General features: G+C 37.9%; 1 protein-coding gene across 2 annotated transcripts in view; it reads left to right on the top strand.

Annotated features, from left to right (window-relative positions):
- INTS4 (integrator complex subunit 4) overlaps positions 1-24,312 on the top strand; it is a 118,932-nt gene that overhangs the window by 24,162 nt on the left and 70,458 nt on the right. The window contains exons 1-2 of one of the 2 annotated variants that reach the window (XM_045483874.1): positions 5,133-5,218; positions 12,639-12,691. In XM_045483874.1, coding sequence (XP_045339830.1) covers positions 12,680-12,691 — 12 coding nt within the window. In that variant the 5' untranslated portion in view covers positions 5,133-5,218; positions 12,639-12,679. Of the gene's footprint in view, positions 1-5,111; positions 5,219-12,638; positions 12,692-24,312 lie in introns of those variants that run through there. The other variant, XM_045483872.1, reaches the window with a different exon arrangement.

The following is a 24,312-nucleotide window of genomic DNA, read 5'->3' on the forward strand; positions in this document are numbered from 1 at the left end:
TTCCACCTTAAAAATTTTTTTTGATTATTTATCTAGTTTTATTTGTGCACAAGATTCTGTTAATAGAGTTATTGCCTTACTTGCCTTAATATTTTAAAATTAAATAAAAAGGAACCCTTTGTTGTTTTCTGAAAATGTTACAGTTTTTTTGAATTGATTGTAGTTTTAAAGAATAGCATTATTTGAGTTTTGGGTATACATATTTAAATAAATATGATTTTAAATATTGGGTAGCATTTAGTTTATAAATGTGAGAGGTTATGAGAATAATAAAAGGCCAATGAATTCAGACACCATCCAGATTCATTTATTGTACAATGTTTAATGATAACAAATGTCTTACATATGTGGCCCATTGTCTGAAGTTGATAATGTTTAAAATTATGTTAGCAACAACTTCATACTGGGGTGCCTGGGTGGCTCAGTTGGTTAAGTGCCGTCTTCAGCTCAGGTCATGATCTAATGGTTCGTGAGTTCATGGTTCTTGTTGGGCTCTGTGCTGACAGCTCAGAGCCTGGAGCCTGCTTTGGATCCTGTGTCCCCGCACCCCCCCCTCCCCTCCCCACCTCCCCAGCTCTCTCTCTTTCTCTCAAAAAATAAACATAAAAAAAACAAAACAAAACAAAAAAAACTTCATTACTAAAATTTTACTTGTATTGAATTTTGACCCGACTTTTAATTCACAGAAAACAATATACCTTAAAAAAATTGTTTTTTTCCAGATGGGAGTGTATGTTAACGAAATGCTAATATAATGACAATAAAGTAAAAATTTTAAAAATGCTGCTACTTGTGTAAAACGTTTTATGTGTTACATTTTATTTGAATACATTTTATATGATTGTACTTACAGTGAACATACTATTTTGTGTTTTATTATACTCAACATTACATACAATTTTTTCCATGTTTCTGTATCACCTTCATAATATTTAAGGTGTTGATAATACATTAAATACCAACAGGTACAGTAGCATGTTTCTAATTTTTTGCTCTTGTAGATAGTGGTGAAAAAAAATCCATTTTTTTAAAAGCACCGAAACAATTACATTGCCTCAGTACAAAAGTATTCTTTTTTTTCCATGGAAAGTTCTTACAGAATCTAGTTATATACCTCTAAGAATTTCACACTTTAAGATTGGGGATTTCATAGAGCCATATACTTTTTGAGCTATAAATGGCCTTATAGAGATCTTGTTTCATTCCTTCACTTTGCAGATGATAGAAACTGAAGTCCCAGAGAGATGAAGTGAGTTGAAGTGAGTTCGTTTAGCTAAGAGTTGCAGAACTGAGAACTTAAGTGCAGTGCTCTTTCTTGTAGACCATGGTTTAACTGAAACACTTTACCTCTAAAATAGAAACATTATAAGAGAGGGTTGATTTGGATGCAAACCTCATTCTGTCTTTAGAAAGAGACTCAAGGGCGCCTGCATAGCTCAGTTGGTTAAGCGTCCGGCTTTGGCTCAGGTCATGGTCTCACGGTTTGTGGGTTTGAGCCCCACATCAGGTTCTGGGCTGACACCTGAGAGCCTGGAGCCTGCTTCAGGTTCTGTCTCCCTCTCCCTTGCCCCTCCCCCGCTCACGCTCTCTCAAAAATAAAGAAACATAAAAAAAAAAAAAGACAAATTATGTGGTATACGTGGAAATAGTTGTTTTACTTTTTGTGAAATATTCTAATGTTTCTTATTTAATTGTCTCTGAGAGATGTGATCTAGGGCTCCTCCTGCTTTCCAGTTCCTGGCCTACCTAGATTGACGGTAGAAGATAGAATGGAAGGGACCATAAAGATCATCTGGTTCAAGCCTTTTATTTCATTGCTGAGGAACATGAACTCCAGGGAGATAAAGTGACTGCTAAAGTCATCCTGTGCTTGTGGCTTAGAATAAGGCACAGACTAGAATTAAGTAAGAGTCTTTATCAGTCTAGTGTGCACTTTCAAATCCAAGAGTGTGGGCCACCCTCTGGACCAGAAGCCTTTCATTTCAATCCGTCTCCTGTCTGAGCTCTGCAACTCCTTGGCAAGCACTGGACTAGGCACTTTGTGGGTGTTAGGTATCTCTGCTTCTCTAGTACATACCACACCAGCAATAAAAACACAAAGCTTGCTGTAGAGGAGGTATAATCAGAATAGTGTGGGAGCAGAAGAGAGGGTGAGGTGAGTGCTGACTGGTGGGATCTAGAAAGGCTTAGTGAAGAGGCATGTTTGGAAAGGCAGGAATGGGGAAGAGTAGTACCAAGAGGAAAGAACATGATGTTAAAAGGTAGAAAAATGGGAAAACGTGAGATATTTGCAGACCTAAATTGTTTCATGAGAGAGAAGCAGGGGGTGAGGGGCTTTAGGATGAAAAACTGGTAAAATGTTTAGAAGCCAGAGGGTAGGTAGTCTTGAATGCTGAAGATTTAGAATGTCACTTTCATAGGCACTGGGAACAATGTATATAATGTTTTTTTTGGGCAAGTGCATGAGATAATCAAGTCTAGTTTTAGGAAGATAATTTGGTGGCTCTGAGGAATTTGGTTTGATGAACTAGATTGTTTAGGGCAGAGATGTTGAAGATTTATTTATTGTCCATGTGGAGATGTTCATCCAACCTGCAGTTGTAATGTAGGTCTAGAACTCAAGAGAGACTAGGGTTTAAGATTTAGATTAGATTTATGATTTATCAGAAGCAAGAGTTAAGCTTAAAAAGGCTTAGGTAACTTTTTATGGATGTTATATAGACTCATTTTGTACAAATAAAGGGTGGTGGGGTAGTATTGGAGATTTCTTCACATCTATCTTCTCTAAGTACCTTCTTTTCTCTTTGTGGCCTCTTTAATGTTGGAGACTTCTTGATGATCTTTGGTTTTGCATTTACATTTAAGACCAGGCACTGAAAAACTGATTGGTAGTTCTGTGTGAAGGGACAGGACTTGTCAATTGGTAGCCTCTGTTCTAGGATGACCCTCTTTGGAGTCCTCTTTGGAGGACTTTTATTTATTATTTTTTTAAGTTTATTTATTTGGGTGGGGGGGGGGGAGAGGGAGAGAGAGAACCAGCAGGGGAGAGGAAGAGAGAGAGGGAGAGAGAGAGAATCCCAGGCAGGCTCCACAGTGTTTGCACCGAGCATGATGCAGGGCTTGAACTCATGAACCGTGAGATCATGACCTGAGCTGAAACCAAGAGTTGGATGCTTAAACAACTGAACCACCCAGGCACCACTGGAGGGCTTTAAAATATTAGTGTCTTTTGTGTTTCTCTGTGGGGCCCATTCGTTTTTCCATTTTGGAGTTCATGTATCTCCTGCTAGGAAGACAGAGAAATGCCTGGCTGCCATGATTTTGGAGCCAAGGCTGCTGAAGGGGGCTAGGGAGGGGGAGAGGAGTGTCTTATTTATCAGTATGTTACTATCTCTTAATCTCCTCTTCTTCACTGTGTCTTCTCCCCAGTCCTCATTTGCTATCCTTTCTGGTCTAATTTTGGTATGGAATAAACTTCCCATTTAGGATAAGGAGGAAGGCAGAGGTCCAACTGCTTCTTAAAGAGACCTCAGATAAATCCCTGCCTTATTCCCATTTTTGTTTGCTTTTTTGTGGTTATTGCTTTAAATCTCCCAATTCCTAAATCTTTTTAAGGTGTTGTGGCTAGAATTTACTTCCTTTATAGTGATATCCTCCTCAGTAGTGTTTTCTTGTTTTCTTTCCCTTTCTTTCTCTTTCTTTCTTTCTTTCTTTCTTTCTTTCTTTCTTTCTTTCGAAAGACTGAAAGTGGGGGAGGGGGGCAGAGGGAGAGAGAGAATCTTAAACAGGCTCTACACCTAGTGCAGAGCTGAAGCGAGACTGGATCTCACAAGTATGAGATCATGACCTGAGCCAAAATTAAGAGTCAGATGCTTAATAACCGACTGAGCCACCCAGGTGTTCCCCTCAGTGTTGTGTTGTGCTGTGCTGTGTTTTGTTTTCTTTTCTTCAAGATTTTATTTTTAAATAATCTCTGCACCCAACATGGGGCTTGAAGTCACAACCCAGACATGAAGAGTTGTGTGCTCTACCAACTGAGCCAGCCAGGTACCCTGCCAGTGTTTTCTAATCTGCAGTCATTTTATATGTCATGTACACCATTTTTACATATTTGTTTCACATTTATACTATGGTTTACTTAATATTTTTCTTAAGTGGGTAACTTTTTTTTAGTTAAAGAGATTCTTAATAATGGTAAAAGGAAATTAGTGTCATGTGACATCAGTAGATAGTAACTGCAATTTTTATTATGTACATTAAAATATATACATAGATATTAATGTAAAATGATTATTTGAATGCCACCTAAAATTCTTGTGTACAGCCAGCATTAAAAGAAACATATTTTGGAACAAAAAAGAGAATGTAGACGAGGAGAATCTGGCTGATTGATGATGATTTATTTGAATTTGGGTCTTTGCCCACTTATTAAACATTCATTGAACATGTAATGACTTGTACTAGATTCAGAGAATGCAAAAGTGAATAAGACACAATCATTGCCCTCAGGGATCTTTCATTCTTGGTTTAGTCTGATATGAAAATAAATATAGTAAAGTGTTGGAGCTGATGTATAGGGTGCAGTGGAAGCACAAAAGGACGAAATAGTCAATTCTCATTGTGAAAGAAGGGAAAGGTCTGTGTAGCAGGTGACACTTCAAGATTAGTAGATGTTTCCTGGGGATTGGGGTTGAAAATGGCATTGGGTGTCAGTGGAGGCATTCTAGGGAAGTTGGCCTGAGCAAAGATAGGGGGACATGAAATCATAAGTAATTGGATAAAAGGATGCTGTAGGAGACTTCAAAGAGATGAGGCTAGAAAGGCAGGCAGAGCTAGACCTCATGGAGGCACTGGTATGTATATGTGTTTGCCCTGTCAAGGAATTTGGACTTTATCTTGAAGGCAGTGAAAACCCCTTGAATTAGTTCTGTAGAGGATTCAAAGTTTTAGGCATGATCCCTTTAGGAACTTAACTTTTGGTTGAGGGGAATCAAGACTCAAAGAGAGGAACCTAGCTAACAAGAATTTACATTCTTTACATAAGTAAATTTAGTTTCTGTAGTGATCACCTTTTGAAATTATGCAACCCAACTTTCCATCTTCCTTTCTAGAGTCTCATCAAGTCCTAGCTCAACTGTTGGACACTTTGCTTGCGATTGGCACTAAACTCCCAGAGAATCAAGCTATCCAGATGCGATTAGTTGATGTAGCCTGCAAGGTAAGAACATGATGGTTAGATACAGGGTTGTATCTTTCTTGAATAGTTTGCACTGCCTGAAGAGGTAGTATGAGCTGTAATATCTGCTTAGCTCCATCCTAAATCTGTAACTGAGAACTGCCGAAGACTTTTTATGTTTTTTAATGTTTGTTTATTTTTGAGAGAGAGAGCATGAGCAGGGAGGGGCAGAGAGAGGGAGATGCAGAATCCAAAGCAGGCTCCAGACTCTGAGAGGTCAGCACAGAGCCTAATGGGGCTCAAACTCACGAACCATGAGATTATGACCTGAGCTGAAGTCGAATGCTCAAGTGACTGAGCCACTCAGGCGCCCCTGCCAAGGACTCTTAATGGTTTTCTGACCTGCCTCTTTTTTTTGTTTCTTGATGTTGGATTAGGTTAAAGCTGAGTAACTTGTTATGAAATGAACTTCCTCATCCCTCCAAAAGAGATGAAAATTACAGTAGCTGCTATGTGTGCTATGCTTAATATATGCGCTGTGCTTATTATGGTACTTAGTATCTGGCTTCTCATGTGTTTCTCATAGTCCTTTAGGTAACTACTGTTATCCTTGTTTTACACAGGTGGGAACTGAGGTTTAGGGAGTTTAGCTTGAAGTTGCAGAATCAGGGTATAAACTCTAGTTTCTCTGATTCTAAAACCTGTGTTCTTTTTATTATGCTTTATTGCCTCAATAAACAGACAACTACAAAGAAACACATGTTTGGGAAGATTTTTTTAGTTTTTTTTTTTTTTTCTTTTCACTGTTTATTTTTAGAGAGAGAGAGAATCCCAAGCAGGCTTGCACAGAGTTGGGGCTTGAACCCAGGAACCGTGAGATCATGACCTGAGATTAAACCAACAGTGAGATGCTTAACCGATTGAGCCACCCAGGCACCCCTAGGTTTTTTCCTAACTATAGAAAAAATACATGTATGTTGTACAATTTGATTTAATTTGCAACTTAAAAAAAAAATTTTTTTTATTAACATTTATTTTTTGAGAGTCAGAGAGAGACAGAGCATGAGCAGGGAGGTGCAGAGAGAGGGAGACACAGAGTCGGGAGCAGGCTCCAGGCTCTGAGCTGTCAGCACAGAGCCCGATGCGGGGCTCAAACCCATGAACCGTGAGATCATGACCCAAGCTGAAGTCAGTCGTCCACCTGACTGAGCCACCCAGGCGCCCCAATTTGCAACTTTTTATTAGCTGCCTTTTGTACATAATAGCAGCTTCTAAAGCTTGTAAAATTGGTTTTACTTTTTTTTTTTTAAAGTTTATTTGAGAGAGAGAGATGGGAGGGAGGGGCAGAGAGAGGGAGAGAGAGAGAGAATCCCAAACAGGCCTGGCTCTCTCAGTGCAGAGCCTGACACAGGGCTTGATCCCATGAAACTGTGAGATCATGACCTGAGCCAAAACCAAGAGTCAGATGCTTACCCAACTGAGCCACTCAGGGACCCCAAATTGGTTTTACTTTTAATCTTTTTGATAAATTTGAGAATATAAGAAGACGAGTGTGTTTAAATTAGAGGACTGTTTCTGAGGCCCAGGAAAAAGAATGTTTTGTTTCTCTTAGTAAACAACAAACAAACCCAAACAGCCTGACAAGTACAATATTAAAAGCCTTAAGTGGGAAAAAACTGAGGATTGTGTGTTTGGTAGAGTAAGTATGTCTCCCACACGAGAGAACAGTGTATCTGTGAGGTTGTGCTTGTGAGAAAAGTGTCCTACTAAGTGGACTGTTGTGCTTTTAGGTAACAGTTTTTTAAATTTGCTTTAAATAAACATTTTATTATAAAAATTTATACTCAAGATTAAAGAAAGAACTATATTCATAATTCACTCTCCAGAGGTAACCATCACTATCTTTTTGGTGTATTGCTTTCTAATTTTTTTCTGTCCCTAGATTGTTTGCTATTTTTTTAAACACACAGCTCTAATCATAATTTATGTACAGTTTTGCATTTTGCTTTTTCACTGACATTATAACAAGTATTTTATACTGTAAGTGTATTGTAAACATTTTCAATGGATGCATGATAATTAAACCAAATAATTAAACCACAGTTTACCTAACTGTTCTCCTGTTACTGGACATTTATATCATAAGCACTTTAAAAAATTGTTTTTTTAATTTTATTTTTTATTTTTTAAAATTTACATCCAAATTAGTTAGCATATAGTGCAACACTGATTTCAGGAGTAGATTCCTTAATGCCCCATACCCTTTTAGCCCATCCCCCCCCCCAGAACCCCTCCAGTAACCCTCAGTTTGTTCTCCATATTTATGAGTCTCTTTTGTTTTGTCCCCCTCCCTGTTTTTATATGATTTTTGTTTCCCTTCCCTTTTATTCGTCTGTTTTGTCTCTTAAAGTCCTCATATGAGTGAAGTCATATGATTTTTGTCTTTCTCTGACTAATTTCACTTAGCATAATACCCTCCAGTTCCATCCATGTGGTTGCAAATGGCAAGATTTCATTCTTTTTGATTGTAAGCATTTTTTAAATTGTAAATAATACTACAGTGAATATTGTTAGTCTAAAATGTTTTCTGTGTTTAGTTTTATTTCCTAGACATAGGTTGTCACCTATTAGAGTTGTCACTTTAATGAGTTTTTTTAATGAGTTTTAATGAGTTTTTTAAAGGCTCTTGATACTTTTTGCCACATTGGTTTCCAAAGTGTTCCAGTTTATTTGAACACCAGCAGTATATGAGAGTGCCTAATTTTACTGTGTCATTCTAGCATTGGATGTTCCTGAGTTTTTTTCCCCATTCCCCTTCACCCATTTTGCTCATTCCCCCAACCTCTCCACTTGGGCAACCATCTGTTTGTTTTCTGTATTTATAGGTCTGATTCTGCTTTTTACTTGTTTATTTGGTTTTTTAAAATTCCACGTGTGAGTGAAGTCACAAGGTATTTGTCTTTCTCAGTTTGACTTATTTCACTTAGCATAATATCTCTAGGTCCATCCATATTGTCTCAAATGACATGTCTCCTGCTTTTCTATGGCTGTTTAATATTCTCCCTTATCCACTTATCTATCAGTGGATACTTAGGTTGCTTCTGTATCTTGGCTATTGTAAACAATGCTGCAATAAACATAGGGGAGCATGAATTTGTGTTTTTGAACTAGTGTTTTTGGTTTCTTTGGGCAAATACCCAATAGTAGAATTACTGGGTTGTATGGTATTTCTATTTTTAATTTTTTGAGGAGCCTCCATACTGTTTCTACAGTGGTTATACCAGTTTGCATTCCCACCAACAGTGTATGATTCATGTCCTTGTCAACACTTGTTATTTTTTATCTTTTTTATTTTAACCATTCCAGCAATCTCAGGGTTTTGATGTACATATCCCAGATGATTAGTGATGTTGAACATCTTTTCATTTATCTTTTGGGCATCAGTATATCTTCTTCGGAAAAATGTCTCTTCAGATCCTCTGCCCACTTTTTAATTGGGTTGATTTTGGTATTGAGTTGTATAAGTTCTTTATGTGTTTTGTATATTAACCCCTAATTGGATGTGCCCTTTGCAAATATCTTCTCTCATTCAGTAGGTTGCCTGATGGTTTTGTTTGACGGTTTCCTTTGCTGTGCAAAAAGTTTTTATTTTGATATGTTCCCTATAGTTTTGTTTTTTTGCTTTTGTCTTTTGGAGACCTATCTAGAAAAATTTTGCTATGGCCCATGTCAAAGAAATTACTGCCTCTGTTCTGGGATTTTTATGGTTTTAGGTCTCATTTAGGTCTTTAATCCATTTTGAGTTTATTTTTGTGTATGGTATTAGAAAGTGGTCCAGTTTCATTCTTTTGCATGTAGTTGTCCAGTCTTCCCAGCACCAGTTATAAAAGATATTTTCCCCACAGTATATTCCACAATATATCTGTCTTACCCAAAGTGATCTACAGATTTGATGCAATCCCTATCAAAATACCAACAGTATTTTTCACAGAACAAGCAATACTAAAATTTGTATGGAACCACAAAAGACCCTGAAAGCAATCTTAAGAAAGAAAAAACAAAGCTGGAGGTGTCACAATTTCAGATTTCAAAATATACTACAAAGCTGTAATAATCAAAACAGTATGGTACTGGCACAGAAATAGATCCCCTCGTCTGTGGAACAGAATAGAAAGCCCAGAAATAAACCCACAAATATATGGTTGGTTAACCTATGACATGACAAAGAAGGCTTGGGTATTAATGTTTTAAAATAGAAGATAAACCTGTTAATCTGGTAGGAGGAAAATGGTGTTTGTTTGTTTCAATTACTCTTTTTAAAAAATGTTTATTTATTTATTTGAGAGAGAGAGAGAGAAGAGAGGGCAGAGAGAGAGAGAGAGAGAGAGAGAGAGAGAGAGAGAGAGAGAAACCTAACCAGGCTCTGCACTTTCTGGATAGAGCCAGACATAGGGCTCAAACCCATGAACCATGAGATCGTGACCTGAGCCAAAACTAAGAGTTGGACACTTAACTGACTGAGCCACCAGGCACCCCCTTTTTGTTTCCTTTTAAAAAGATTATTAGTGAGACTTCATATTTGTTTTTCATTTCTGTTTCCTCTCTTGAGAATGAACTTTTCATTTTCTTTGCTAGCTTCTCATGTGGGGTTTTTGTGTGTTTCTTCACTATTTCTAGAGGCTCATAATGGAGTAAAAATTTCAACCATTTGAATGTGGTAGATCTGTCAAACTCAAGTAAATAAAGCTACCTACGATGCATAGCTACAGTTACTATTTATATTGTCTAATGCCATTTTGTCTGTGATTTTGTCATACATTGTGCCTTGATATAAGATTCACATATGATAACATTCACCTTTTTTATAGAAGTAATATAAAGTATTTTCTCCAACCACAGTGGAATGAAATTAGAAATCAGTAACAAAGAAATTTGGAGAACTCCTGAATATATGGAAATTAAACAGCATACTCCTATATCACCAATGGGTCAAAGAATAAATCAAAAGGGAAATTAGAAAAAACTTTGAGATGAATGAAAATACAACATATCACAACTTATGGGATGCAGCTAAAGCAGTCTTAGAAATTTATATCTCTAAGTGCCTATAGTAAAAAAGTTGAGAGATCTCAAGTCAGTAACCTATCCTTCTACCTTAAGACACTAGAAAAAGAAGAGTGCACTAAATACAAAGCATGCAGATGGAGGGAAATGCGAAAGGTTAGAGTGGAAATTAATGAAATAGTGAATAGAAAAACAATAGAAAAAAGTCAACAAAACCAAAAGCTTGTTCTTTGAAAATATCAAGAAAAATCGACAAATCTTTAGTTGTATTGATCAGGAAAGAAAGAGAGAAGATTCAGGGCGCCTATGGTGGCTCAGTCAGTTAAACATCCGACTCTTGATTTCAGCTCATGTCATGATCTCACGGTCGTGAGTTTGAGCCCTGCATCAGGTTCTGCGCTCGTAGTGTGGAGCTTGCTTGGGATTCTCTCTCCCTCTCTCTGCCCCTCTCTCACTTGTGCTGTCTTTCTCTTTCTTTCAAAATAAATAAATTTTATTTTATTTTTTTTATTTTTTTGATGGGAGTCTTTTTTAATATTTATTTATTTAAATTATTTTATTTAATTATTTAATTTATTTTTTTTTTAGTTTATATCCAAGTTAGTTAGCATATAGTACAACAATGATTTCAGGAGTAGATTCCTTAATGCCCCTTACCCATTTAGCCCATCACCCCCCACACAACCCCTCCAGTAACCCTCTGTTTTCCATATTTAAGAGTCTCTTATGTTTTGCCCCCTCCCTGGTTTTATATTATTTTTGCTTCCCTTCCCTTATGTTCATCTGTTTTGTCTCTTAAAGTCCTCATATGAGTGAAGTCACATGATATTTTTCTTTCTCTGACTAATTTCGCCTAGCATAATACCCTCTAGTTCCATCCACATAGTTGCAAATGGCAAAATTTCATTCTTTTTGATTACCAAGTAATACTCCATTGTATGTATATCCCACATCTTCTTGATCTGTTCATCCATCGGTGGACATTTGGGCTCTTTCCATATTTCAGCTATTGTTGATAGTGCTGCTATAAACATGGGGGTGCATGTGCCCCTTTGAAACCGCATACCTGTATCCCCTGGATAAATACCTAGTAGTGCAATTGCTGGGTTGTAGGGTAGTTCTATTTTTAATTTTTTGAGGAACCTCCATACTGTTTTTCAGAATGGCTGCACCAGTTTGCATTCCCACCAGCAGTGCTAAAGAGATCCTCTTTCTCTGCATCCTTGCCAACATCTGAATGTTAGCCATTCTGACAGGTGTAAGGTGCTATCTCATTTTGGTTTGGTTTGTATTTCCTAAATGATGAGTGATGTTGAGCATTTTTTTATGTGACGGTTGGACACAGTGCGAGTGGGGGAGGGGTAGAGAGAGGGAGGTAGAATCTGAAGTAGGCTTCCAGGCTTTGAGCTCTCAGCACAGAGCCCGACTTGGGGCTCTAACCCCTGAACTGTGAGATCATGACTTGAGCAAAGTTGGGACATTCAACCAACTGAGCCACCTGGGCGCCCTTTAAGATTTTATTTTTAAGTAATCTCCACACCTAGTGTGGGGCTTGAACTCACAACCCCAGAGATCAAGAGTTGCATGCTTCTCCGACTGAGCCACTCAAGTGCCCCCCCCAAAATGGGCAAAGCATCTTAATTGGCATTTCTCCAAAGAAGATATCCAAATGGCTAATAAACACAAAATGATGTTCAGCATCTTCAGTCATTAGGGAAATACAATTCAAAATCGCATGAGATGCTGTTTCACACCTTTTGGATGGCTGTACTTAAAAGAGGCTTGACCATACCAAGTTTTGGTGATGGTGTGGAGTGATTGGAGCTCTCCTCCATTTCTGGTGGAAATATAAAATGCCTCAGCTGCTTTGGAAAACAGTTCAGCAGTTCCTCAAAAAATTAAAGATAGACTTACTATATGACCCAGCAATCCTACTTGTAGGTATCTACCAAGAGAACTGAAGCATATTTACACAAAAATTGGTACATGAATGTTTATAGCATCAATATTCATAATAGTCAAAAGGTGAAAACAACCCAAATGACCATCTCAGCAACTGATGAATGGATAAAGAAAATACAATGGAATATATATATATATATTTACCATCAAAGGAATGGAATACTGATACATGCTACACCTGGATGAATCTTGAAACCATGCTAAGTGAGAGAGCTAGTTACAAAACACTTATATATATGATTCCGTTTATATAAAATTTCCATAATGGGTAAATCTAACAGTTAATTAGTAGGTACTTAGGGATGGGAGAGATGGAGGGGCATGTGGTTGGTAGCAAAAGGGCATCTTTGAAATAATGAAAATGTTGGAAAATTAACTCTGATAATGATTGTACGTACAAATAGATCTGTAGATTGATATATGTATTTGTCTATAGATATAGATATCAAAACCCGTTGAATTGTATACAGTAACTGGATGAATTGCATGGTGTGTGACTTATATTTTAATAAAAAGTACTATTAAAAAGAATTCACGGGGCGCCTGGGTGGCGCAGTCGGTTGGGCGTCCGACTTCAGCCAGGTCACGATCTCATGGTCCGTGAGTTTGAGCCCCGCGTCGGGCTCTGGGCTGATGGCTCAGAGCCTGGAGCCTGTTTCCGATTCTGTGTCTCCCTCTCTCTCTGCCCCTCCCCCGTTCATGCTCTGTCTCTCTCTGTCCCAAAAATAAATAAACGTTGGAAAAAAAAATTTAAAAAAAAAAATAAATAAATAAAAATAAAAATAAAAAGAATTCACTCCTTGGGGTGCCTGGGTGGCTCGGTTGGTTGAATGTCTGACTTTGGCTCAGGTCATGATGTCACAGTTCATGAGTTCCAGCCCCGCCTTGGGCTCTGTGCTGTTGGTGTGGAGCCTGCTTGGGCTCTCCTCTCTCTCTGCCCCTCCACCATTTGTGCTTTCTCTCTCTCTCAAAATAAATAAATTTTTAAAAACCTAAAAAAATAACAATTCACCCTTTGAATTTGGATTGTGGTGGATTTATCAACATTTGTATTGTTTTCACTCTGTTGGCTATTGTGAATAATGCTGCTGTGAATATTTGTTTGAAGTTTTGGTTGGAAGTGTGTTTTCAGTTTTCTTGGGTATATCCTAGAAATGAAATTGCAGGGCCATGTAAATTTACATTTAATTTTTATGTTAAAAAACATTTTTGGGGCACCTGGGTGGCTCAGTCAGATGAGTGTTTGGCTCTTGATTTTGGCTCAGGTCATGATTGCAGGGTCATAGGATCAAGCCCTGTGTTGGTCTTCATGCTGAGCTTGGAGCCTGCTTAAGATTCTCTCTCTCTCTCTCTCTCTCTCTCTCTCTCTCCCTCTCCCCCTCTCCCTCTCCCTCCCTCCCTCCCTCCCTCCCTCTCCCCCTCTCTCTCCCTCTCTCCCTCTGTCCCTCTCCCTCCCTCTCTCCCCCTTCTCTCCCTCCCTCCCTCTCCCCCCCCCCACTCTCCACTCACATACTGTCTCTCGCTCTCTATAAATAAAAAAAATAAAACGTCAACCTTAAAAATAAAATAGCCAGTTATTAAAACAAAAGAAAAAAATTTTAAGGGCATCTGGCTGTCTCAGTCGGTAGAGCATGCTACTCTTTTTTTTTTTTTTTTTAAGTTTATTTATTTTGAGAGAACCAGTGGGCAAGGTTAGAGGGGTGGGGGGTGGGGGTGGGAAACAGAGGATCCAAAGAGGGCTCTGGCTGACAGCAGAGAGCCCAATGTGGGACTTGAATCCACCAACAATGAGATCATGACCTGAGCTAAATTCGGATGCTCAACCAACTGAGTCACCCAGGAGCCCTGAATTTTTTTTTGTTTAAATAAATTGAGTAAATTTTTAAAAATATAAAAAATACCCATAACATAAAATTTACCATTGTGACCATTTTACAGTGTACAGTTCAGTGGCATTGAGTATATTCTTAATGTTGTGCTGCCATCACCATCATCCTTCACCCATCTCTTCCCTTTGCAAAACTGAAACTTCCCAGTCTCCCCTCCCCGCTAGTCCCTAGCAACCACCATTCTGTTTTTCGTCTTTGTGAATTTGATTATTCTAGTTACTTTTTCATATAAGTGGAATTATGCAATATCTGTTCTTTTGTGTCTGACTTATTTTCTTTGCATAAAATTCACTCTTGGTCAGTTCAGGCAGCTATAACAAAAATGCTATAAAGTGGATGGGCTTCAACAACAAACATTAATTTCTCACGTTTCAGGAGGCTGGCAAATCCAAGATCAGGGTGCCAGCAGATTTGGTGCCTATTGAGAGCCTCCTTCTTGGTTCATAGGAGGTCACAAGGGAGCTCTCTGGAGTCTTTTTAAGGGCATTAATCTCATTAATATCATTTCCACCCTCATGACCCAATCACTTCCTAAAGCTCCTAACCTCCTAATGCCATTACATCAGGGATTAGGTTTCAACATACAAATTTTGGGGGAACACAAACATATAGTCTATAGCATGTCCTCAGAATTCATCCGTGTTGTAACATGTCACAATTCTGTTCCTTTGTGAGGAACATACATATATTCCATTATATGCATATGCCACATTTTGTTTATCCTTTCATCTATTGAAGGTTGCCTCTACCTTTTGGCTATTGTGAATAAAGCTGCTATGTATATGGGTGTGCAGATGCCTCTTTGAGTCTTTCCTTTCAATTCTTATGGTATTGTGGACTGAATTGTGTTTCCCCAAATGTACATGTTGAATTCTTAACCTTCAATGTGATTTTATTTGGAGATAGAGGCCTTTAGGGGGGTAGTTAAGATGGGTGAGGCTGTAAGGGTGGGACTAATGTTCATATAAGAAAAGGAAGAGAAACCAGGATTCTGTCTCTCTCTACGAATATAGGAAAGACCATGTGAAGACACAGCAAAGAAGATGGTTATCTGCAAGCCAGAAAGAGTGCCCTTATTGAGAACCTAATTGACTCGCACCTTTATCTTAGATTTTTAGCCTCCAGAACTGCAAGAAGTTAACTTTCTGTTGTTTAAGACCCCCAGCCTATGGTATTTTATTTTGGCAGCTCATGTAGATTATGACAGTTATATACCCAGAAGGAGACTTCTGGATCATATTGTAATTCTATTTTTAGTTTTTTGAGGAATTGCCATACTGTCTTTCATGGTGGGTGTATTGTTTTACATTATCACCAGCAGTGCACAGGGTTCCAGTTTCTCCACCTCCATTTCTCCTTCCTTCCCTCCTTTTGGAATAGCCATCCCAATGGGTATGAAGTGGCATCTCATTGTGGTTTTGATTTGTTTTTCTGTAATGGTTAGTGATTAGTTATGGTAAGCATCCTTTCATGTGCTTATTGACCATCTGTATATCTTCCTTGGAGAAATGAGATTTCAGCCTTTAAGGAACTCATGAGCCAGTAGTCAGGGTTATAAAAGATATACTAGAAATAATATGGAGTTTCCTCAAAAAAATTAAAAATAGAAATACCATGTGATCCAATAATTTCAATATTGGGTATTTACCCAAAGAAAACAAAAACACTGATTTGAAAAGATATATGCTACCTTGTGTTTATTGTAGTTTACAATAACCAAGATATGAAAGCAACCTAAGTATCCATTGATAGGTGAATGGATAAAGGAAATACGGTGTATATATACAGCGGAATATTACTCAGCCATAGAAATGTTGGGATCTTGCCATTTGCAATAACATAGGTGGATCTAGAGGGTGATATGCTAAGTGAAATAAGTCAGCTGAGAAAGAAATATACAATATGATTTCACTCATTTGTGGAATCACAAAAAACAAACGAACAAACAAAGCGGAAATGGACCCATAAATATAGAGAACAAATGGTGGTTGTTGGAGGGTAGGGGCTGGAGGGATGAGAAAAATGGCTGAAGTGGAGCAGAAGGTACAGGCTTCTAGTTAGGGCACAAATAAGTCATGGGGATGAAAGGTACAACATAGGGAATATACTCAGTGTTATTGTAACAGCACTGTGTGATGACAGATGGTATACATGTGAGCATAGCATAATGTATAGAGTTGTTCAATCACTATGTTGTACACCTGAAACTAATAACATCGTGTGTCAACCATACTTCAATTAAAAAAGAAAAAGAGGGGCACCTGGGTGGCTCAGTCGGTTAAGCATCTGACTTTGGCTCAGGTCCTGATCTCGCGGTCTGTGAGTTCGAGCCCTGCGTCGGCCTCTGTGTTGACAGCTCAGAACCTGGAGCCTGTTTTAGATTCTGTGTCTCCCTCTCTCTCTCTGACCCTCCCCAGTTCATGCTCTGTCTCTCTCTGTCTCAAAAATAAATAAACGTTAACAAATTAAAAAAAAAAAAAGAAAAAAGAAAAAGAATGGGGGCCTCTGGGTGGCTCAGTCGATTAAACGTCCAATTCTTGATTTTTGGCTCAAGTTATGATCTCACTGTTTGTGAGATCCAGTCCCACATGAGGCTCTATGCTAACAATACAGAGCCTGCTTGGGATTCTGTCTCTCATTCTTTCTGCCCCTCCCCTTCTCATGCTTTCTCTATCTCTCTCTCAAAAATAATAAATAAACATTTTTTTAAAAAGAAAAAGAATTTAAAGGGATCTTGAGACCAAAAACCATTTAGGAACCTGGTTCAGGAAAAAATAACATGTAGATACAAAGCAGTAGTGATAAAGTCAATGTGGGTAGATGCAGGGTCTTGTAGGTCTTGTTGAGAAGCCATTAAAGTGTTTTGGGTAGACACTAGGGAGAGAGGTGACCTCAGATTTGCATTTCATAAAGAAGTTTCTTGTGTTATGGAGAACTCATTGGAGAAGAGGCCAGTATTGCCTAGGAGATACCAGTCAGGATGTATTGTATCCCAATTCACAGGTTATAGTAATTTGATTTAAAGTGATAGAAAGATGGAAAAATATGTATAGGTTTGAGAAATATTTAGATTAAGGAGATTTAGTGATTGAGGATGGGTTGAAGGTGAAGGAATTATTCAAGATGATTCCTAGGTTTCTGGTTTTTGTGTCAGATTAGATGCTGGTGCCTCTCAGTGAGAACAGAGAATTCCAGGAAAGCATTGCATTGGGACCAAATCCAAACACCGCAACAACTTTAAACTTAATCTCCAAATGATAAAAATAATGTAAAGGATTTCCATATATCCTTCTCCACGATTCACCAATAGTTAACATTTTCCCACATTTACTTTGTCACTGTTGTTTTGTATCTACATGTTATTTTTTCCTGAACCATTTAACAGTAAATTGCAGTTATAAAGCCTATTTCCACTAAAGTAATATTTAAATACTTAAGTGTATTTCTTAAGAAGGCTATAATTTTTATAAATGCAGTGCAGCTCTGAAAATCAGGAGATTGAACTTTGATACAGTACTAATACTAATAGCAACCTTTATTCAAATTCTACCTATTGTCCCAATATTATCCTTTATATAAATTTCTCTTTTCTGGTCCAGGATGCCATAGTGCATTTAGTTTTCATGCCTCTTGTCTTCTTTAATTTGGAAAGGTCCCTTAGCCAATCTTTGTCTTTCATGAGCTTGACATTTTTGAAGAATATAGGCCATTTATTTTAGAATGTGTTGCAGTCTGTATTTGTCTGATAATTCCTCTGTTTAGATTCAGGTATGCATTTTGGCAGGGATACCACATAAATAATAATTTTCCTTCTCAGTTTATCATATTATGAGGCACAGATGAAGTTTGACTTGTTGATGTTGTTAACTTTGGTACTTGGTTAAGGTAGTGACTTCCAGGTTTTTTGTTGTAGAGATTTTTTCTGTGATTAATAAGTGATTTGTGGGAGATACTTTGAGATTATGTAAATATCCTCTTCCCCATCATATTTTTACTCAATATTTTAGTGACTATTAATAAATATTGCTGACCTGGTTGTTCTTTGGTCATTGCAAAATCATGATTTTCTAACTCTTACTTCTTCTGTGTTTATTAGTTGACATTCTACTGTAAATAAAGCATTCCCTCCCTTCTTTCCTACTCTCTCTCTCTTATTTTATTGAATATATTATAATCTATTCCTATCATTATTATTTTTTAAAGTTCAAATTGTTCCTTTATATGTCTTTCAAATATAAGGTATGAATCTGCCATATTTTTTGTTTCACAGTAGGAAGAAAGTCATGCCTTCAGGTACTCTTAACTCTTCAATGTTCATTTCATTTTATCCTGTCAATAACACTTTGAGGAACATTGTATAGCTAATCTTCATTTGAGAGATGAAAAATTTGGCTGACAGATTTGGCTAGGGAATTAATATTCTTTTTATATGTAGCGATCTCTACAACTGAAATTGGAGATCTTCTGCTTTCCTTCCTATCTGTGAAGATTTTTTCCAACTGGACAAATGTATCTTGTCATTTTTTCATATAAAGCTTTCTTAAAACCTGGTTTTAATTCTTCTTTGTCTCCATCTCACCTTTTGTTCCAGTCTCTGTTTCTATGGCAAAAGTACATTACATTCTTAAGGCAGTATATAGAACCATACAGCCTTTTAACATTTAAAATATTATTCAAACCACTATTATGTGTGGTTTGTTAGAAGGTATCTGTTAAAATCATTTGCATATGGGGCACCTGGCTGGCTCAGTTGGTGAAGTGTGTGATTCTATCTTGGGGTTGCAGGTTCAGGCCCCATGTTGAGTGTAGAGATAACTTAAAAATAAAATCTTTAAAAAAATCACTTGAATACAAAGTACACTGAATTTTTGTCCGTGCTTAAACACAATCCATATTGAAACTGAATGAATCAGTAAGTTATTTTTGTCTTAAGAAACTTCATTCTTAGATTTTTTTGATACACTTAACCATTGATTTTTTCCCCGTATAGCAATAGTTTTAAACTGGTTTAGTCTGGTTTTGACACGGATTGCTCTTATTATTGGGGAAGTGGTTTGCTTACTCATTCCATTAATATAAAAATGATGTCACTATAGTGGCCTGGGTATAACACCAAAATAGCATCATCTGCAGAGCAGACATACTAGGCAGCTATTAGTGATGATGGCATGATGCAAGAAGTGACCTGTATGGGAAGGACATCACAGAACTGTAATTGCTGCCCTGAGGGTGTGATTTAGACTTCCGCTCTCTTTCGGCCTAACATTCAGTGTGCAGTAATAGGCTGGTTATACAGCAGTGTTGCCTGGTTACCTTAATAGAAGCTGGAAGATTTCAGTTTGTTGTTTGAAAATTGAATGAAGTGTTTGTAACAGTGGAAACAATCTTCAGTGGCTGGTGGTTCAGTCAGCAGTTTAGTTATGAGAAGTGATGTTTTCATACTAAAATAGTTTGTTAAAAAATATCCTGTTTTAAGTGACAGCCATTGTCATCTTATCTGTAAGTTTCTCTTAACTTCTCAGTTTCACTGTCTTATTTTGATTGATGGTTTTGAGCTTTTACTATATATAAGGCATTTTGAGGACTTCAGGGTATGTTTCACATTTCTGCAACCTAAATAACTTGGAGGCAAGAATTAACTCTGAGCCACAGTGTTGGAGTGAACCATTTTTATAATGAGAAGTTCTGTATCTGAGAGCCCCACCCTCAGCATAGTGGCTTTTTCATCAGGTTTCCTTTGTTTTCTTCTCCAAGTAAGCTTGCCTGCCCATCCCACGTTCACACAGGACATAGCTTCTCACCAAGTCCGGGTTCCCACTTAATTCAGGAATCTTCTCCAGGAGCATTCTGATGTGAGCCATTAATAGGTGCTCACTACCTTTCATGACAGACTGCCCTGTTGTTAAACAGCCATCACTAGAAAGTTTGTGTTTGTGTCTTCCAGGTCAGCAGACCTATTTCATCCAGGTGCCCACTCTTACCTCTGACCCTTCACCATTTTCTCTGCCGCCACTTGTGCTTCTTTTCCCTACCTCTTCTCTTCTTAAGTAGGTTGGTTTGTTTGTTTATTTGTTTTTAAGTACATTCTAAGTGCTAGGCACTATAGTAGGCTCTTGTACTTATTGAATGTCTATTATATCCCAGACACTATTAGCTAATTTTACATACAGTAATTCCTAAATGAGTTCATTTAGTGTACTCACCACAAAATTTCATGGTAGGGGATATTATTCCTATTTTTACAAAGTAAGGATTTCTAAAGACTTGTGGGGTTTAGTGAAGATCCCAAAGATACTAACTGGCAGGGCCAGCAATCAAATAGGTCTGTCTGATTCCCGTCCATGCTCATTCAGTTTTGCTATTTTGCCTCTCAGACAAGATGTGAAACAATTTATGGAATCTACTTTGTCTGCAAAGCTTCCTATGCTTCCTGGAGGCATTTTCTGAACCTGTTTGGGGTGTGGTTCAGCTATTGCTGCCTCTTTCTTTGAATGGTCTTAAAATACACTTTTCTTATGGATAATGTAATTTCTTCCTTCTTTCCTTCCTTCCGTCTGTCCTTCTGATTTTATTTTATTTAAAAAAAATTTTTTTTAATGTTTATTTTTGAGAGCGAGCACACTTGGGGGTGGGGCCGAGAGAGAGGGAGACATGGAATCTGAAGCAGGCTTCAGGCTCTGAGCTGTCAGCACAGGGTCCAACATGGGGCTCGAACCCACAAACCGTGAGATCATGACCTGAGTCGAAGTTGGATGCCTAACTGACTGAGTCACCCAGTGCCCCTGATTTTATTTATTTTTAAGTAATCTCTATACCCAGGATGGGGCTTGAACCTGAGATCAAGAGTTGAAGGCTCTACCAACTGAGCCAGCCAGGCACTCTTGTTTTTCTAATGTTTATGAAACAGTATGATTTTATTTTTTCTTGTGTGTGGACAGTTCAATTATTTTTTTAATTTTTTTTAAATGTTTATTATTGAGAGACAGAGAGAGACAGAGGATGAGCATGGGAGGGGCAGAGAGAGGAGGAGACACAGAATCTGAAGCAGGCTCCAGGCTCTGAGGTGTCAGCACAGAGCCCAACACGGGGCTCAAACTCACAAACGGCGAGATCGTGACCTGAGCCGAAGTCAGACGCCCAACCGACTGAACCACCCAGGCACCCCGACAGTTCAGTTATTTTTAAAGTCTCAAAATTGTGGATAAGTTGCAAGTATAATAATAGGGAACTTTATTTTCCTGTGAACCATTTTAGAATAAGTTGCCCATTTGTTATGCTTGAATACTTTAGTGTGTGTTTTCCACAAGCAAAGATATTTTTCGACAAAACCTCAATATGACCATCAAAATCAGGACATTAACATCAGCATATGCTACCATTTATCCTCATAGCTCATTCACATTACACTGTTTCATTCCTGTCCCTTATTGGAAAAGGATCCAGTTCAGAATGACATGTTATGTTTTTAGTCACCATACCTCATTAGTCTCCAATCTGGTATAATTCCTCAGTCTTTACTTGATTTTATGATGTTGACATTTTTGAAAATTGGGATAGGTCTTTCATAGAACCTTCCGGAATTAGGGTTTATCTGATATTTTCTCATAATTAGATTCATGTTTTCCACCTTTGCTAAGAATATCACAGATGTGGGGCGCCTGGTTGGCTCAGTAGGTTGAGCATCTGACTTTTGATTTTGGCTCAGGTCATGATCCCAGGGTTGTGGGTTTGAGCCCCGCATCAAGAGCCTGCTTGAGTTTCTCTCTCTCTCCCCTCAACTTGTGCCCTCTCTCTGTCTGTCTCTCAAATAAAAAATAAATTAAAAAAGAAAAAAAGAATATCACAGACAAGGGGCACCTGGGTGGCTTAGTTCAGTGTCTGACTCTTGATTTCCACTCAGGTCATGATCTCATGGTTGTGAGATCAAGCTCTGCGCTGGGTATGGAGCCTGCTTAAGATATTCTCTCTCCCCCGACTTCTCCCCTACTCAAATTTTTTTCTTTCTCAAAAAAAAAAATATATATATATACACATACGTATGTATATATACGTATATATCAGACGTGTGTACATTTGATGTATGTACATCACATATATATATACACACACATCTGAGATATATATACATATATATATACACATATATATATATACACACACACACACACACACATATATATGTATATATATACACACATATATGTATATATATATATATATATCAGAGGAGCGCCTGAATGGCTCAGTCGGTTGAGCATCCAACTTCAGCTCAGGTCATGATCTCACAGTTCATGGGTTCGAGCCCTACGTCGGGCTCTGTGTTGACAGCTTAGAACCTGGAGCCTGCTTTGGATCTGTGTCTTTCTCTTTCTCTGCCCCTCCCCGACTTGCACTCTGTCCTTCTCTCTCTCAGAAATAACTAAATATTAAAACAAATAATCACAGACAAGATACTCTTCTTACTGCATCCTGTTACGTGCTACACCACTTTGATTTGTCCCAGTACTAATGATGTTTACTTTGATCACTTGATTAAGATAATGTCTGTCACACTGGTTCACTATAAAGTTACTCTCTCATTTTGAAATGAATAAGTGTTTTTGTGGGGTGGCACTTTAGACATTGTAAATATTCTGTCATCAAACTTTCAGTTTGTGTATATCAGTTATGGACTCCGATTACTTGTTTGCTCAGTGGGTGGTAGTCTGTTACTATAATTATTTGTTGTGATGTTCACATTTCCTGATTCGGCCAAGTGGGAGCCCTTTTAAGCTGGCTTCTGTGTTCTTTTGACTTCTCTTGTTCTTTGAATACTTCTTTTCTTTCTGGCACAACAAAATAATCCAGGCTCATTTTGTACTTTCCCTACTCTAGCCCTGGAATCAGCTATAATATATTTACTTATTGGATACATCTTCCTGTTTCTTCAGTTTTGTGTGTGTGGGTATTATTTACACGAAGTGTTTGCAGCCTAGTTAGCTAATCATAAGAATTGGTTATTGATTTAGGATCAGTATGTTTATCATGCAGTAATTGGAAATCTGAGCAATTCTTCATGCTGGAGACTAGTGGTACTTGGGAGTAATCTATGTAAGGAAAACAGGCATTGTGGAGCTTTGTAAATATTTAAGGTACAGATGCTCAACTCTGAACATAGCACATTTTGAAAATCATGAAGTAATTTATGCAGCGGAATGGGGGAAAAGAGCTCTGGATTGAGTGGATGTCAGGAGTGTTTAGCTCTTCTAAATTATCAGGTTTTTTTAGACATATCACTTAATCCTTATAGTCCTGTAAAATAGGGGAGTGGCAGATTAAGGCAGGAGAAGAGAAATGGGTGTTTACTGAGGGTACTTCTAGAGACTGTTGTGATTTCAAACCAATGATTTTATAGATAGAAAAACCTGGAAAATTTGAACTTGAAGGGACTGTCTAAAGATACTTGTTTTGTATTAACATTTGTATATTATGCAAATAGCTTATTTCAGTAACATTATACTAGATATAGCCATTATGTCTTTAAAAATACTGCTGAGAAAACATCCATATGGCTAACAGACACATGAAAAAAATGCTCAACATCACTCATCATCAGGGAAATACAAATCAAAACCACAATGAGATACCACCTCACACCTGTCAGAATGGCTAACATGAATAACTCAGACAACAACAGATGTTGGCGAGGATGCAGAGAAAGACAATCTCTTTTGCACTGCTGGTGGGAATGCAACCTGGTGCAGCTATTCGGGAAAACAATATGGAGGTTCCTCAAAAAATTAAAAATAGAGCTACCCTATGACCCAGCAACTGCACTACTAGGTATTTATCCAAAGGATACAGGTGTGCTGTTTCGAAGGAGCACACACACCCCAATGTTTATAGCAGCGCTATCAACAATAGCCAAAGTATGGAAAGAGCCCAAATGTCCATCGACAGATGAATGGATGAAGAAGATGTGGTGTATATGTACATATAATGAAGTATTACTTGGCAATCAAAAAGAATGAAATCTTGCCATTTGCAACTATGTGGATGGAACTAGAGGGTATTGTGCTAAGAGAAATTAGAGGAAGACAAATATATGGCTTCACTCATATGTGGAATTTAAGATACAAAACAGATGAACATAAAGGAAGGGAAGCAAAAATAATATAAAAACAGGGGGACAAAACTTAAGAGACTCAAAAGAGAACAAGCAGGGTTGCTGGAGGGGCTGTG

The sequence above is a fragment of the Leopardus geoffroyi genome, chromosome D1 (genome assembly GCF_018350155.1).
Source record: "Leopardus geoffroyi isolate Oge1 chromosome D1, O.geoffroyi_Oge1_pat1.0, whole genome shotgun sequence".
Classification (NCBI taxonomy): Eukaryota; Metazoa; Chordata; class Mammalia; order Carnivora; family Felidae; genus Leopardus; species Leopardus geoffroyi.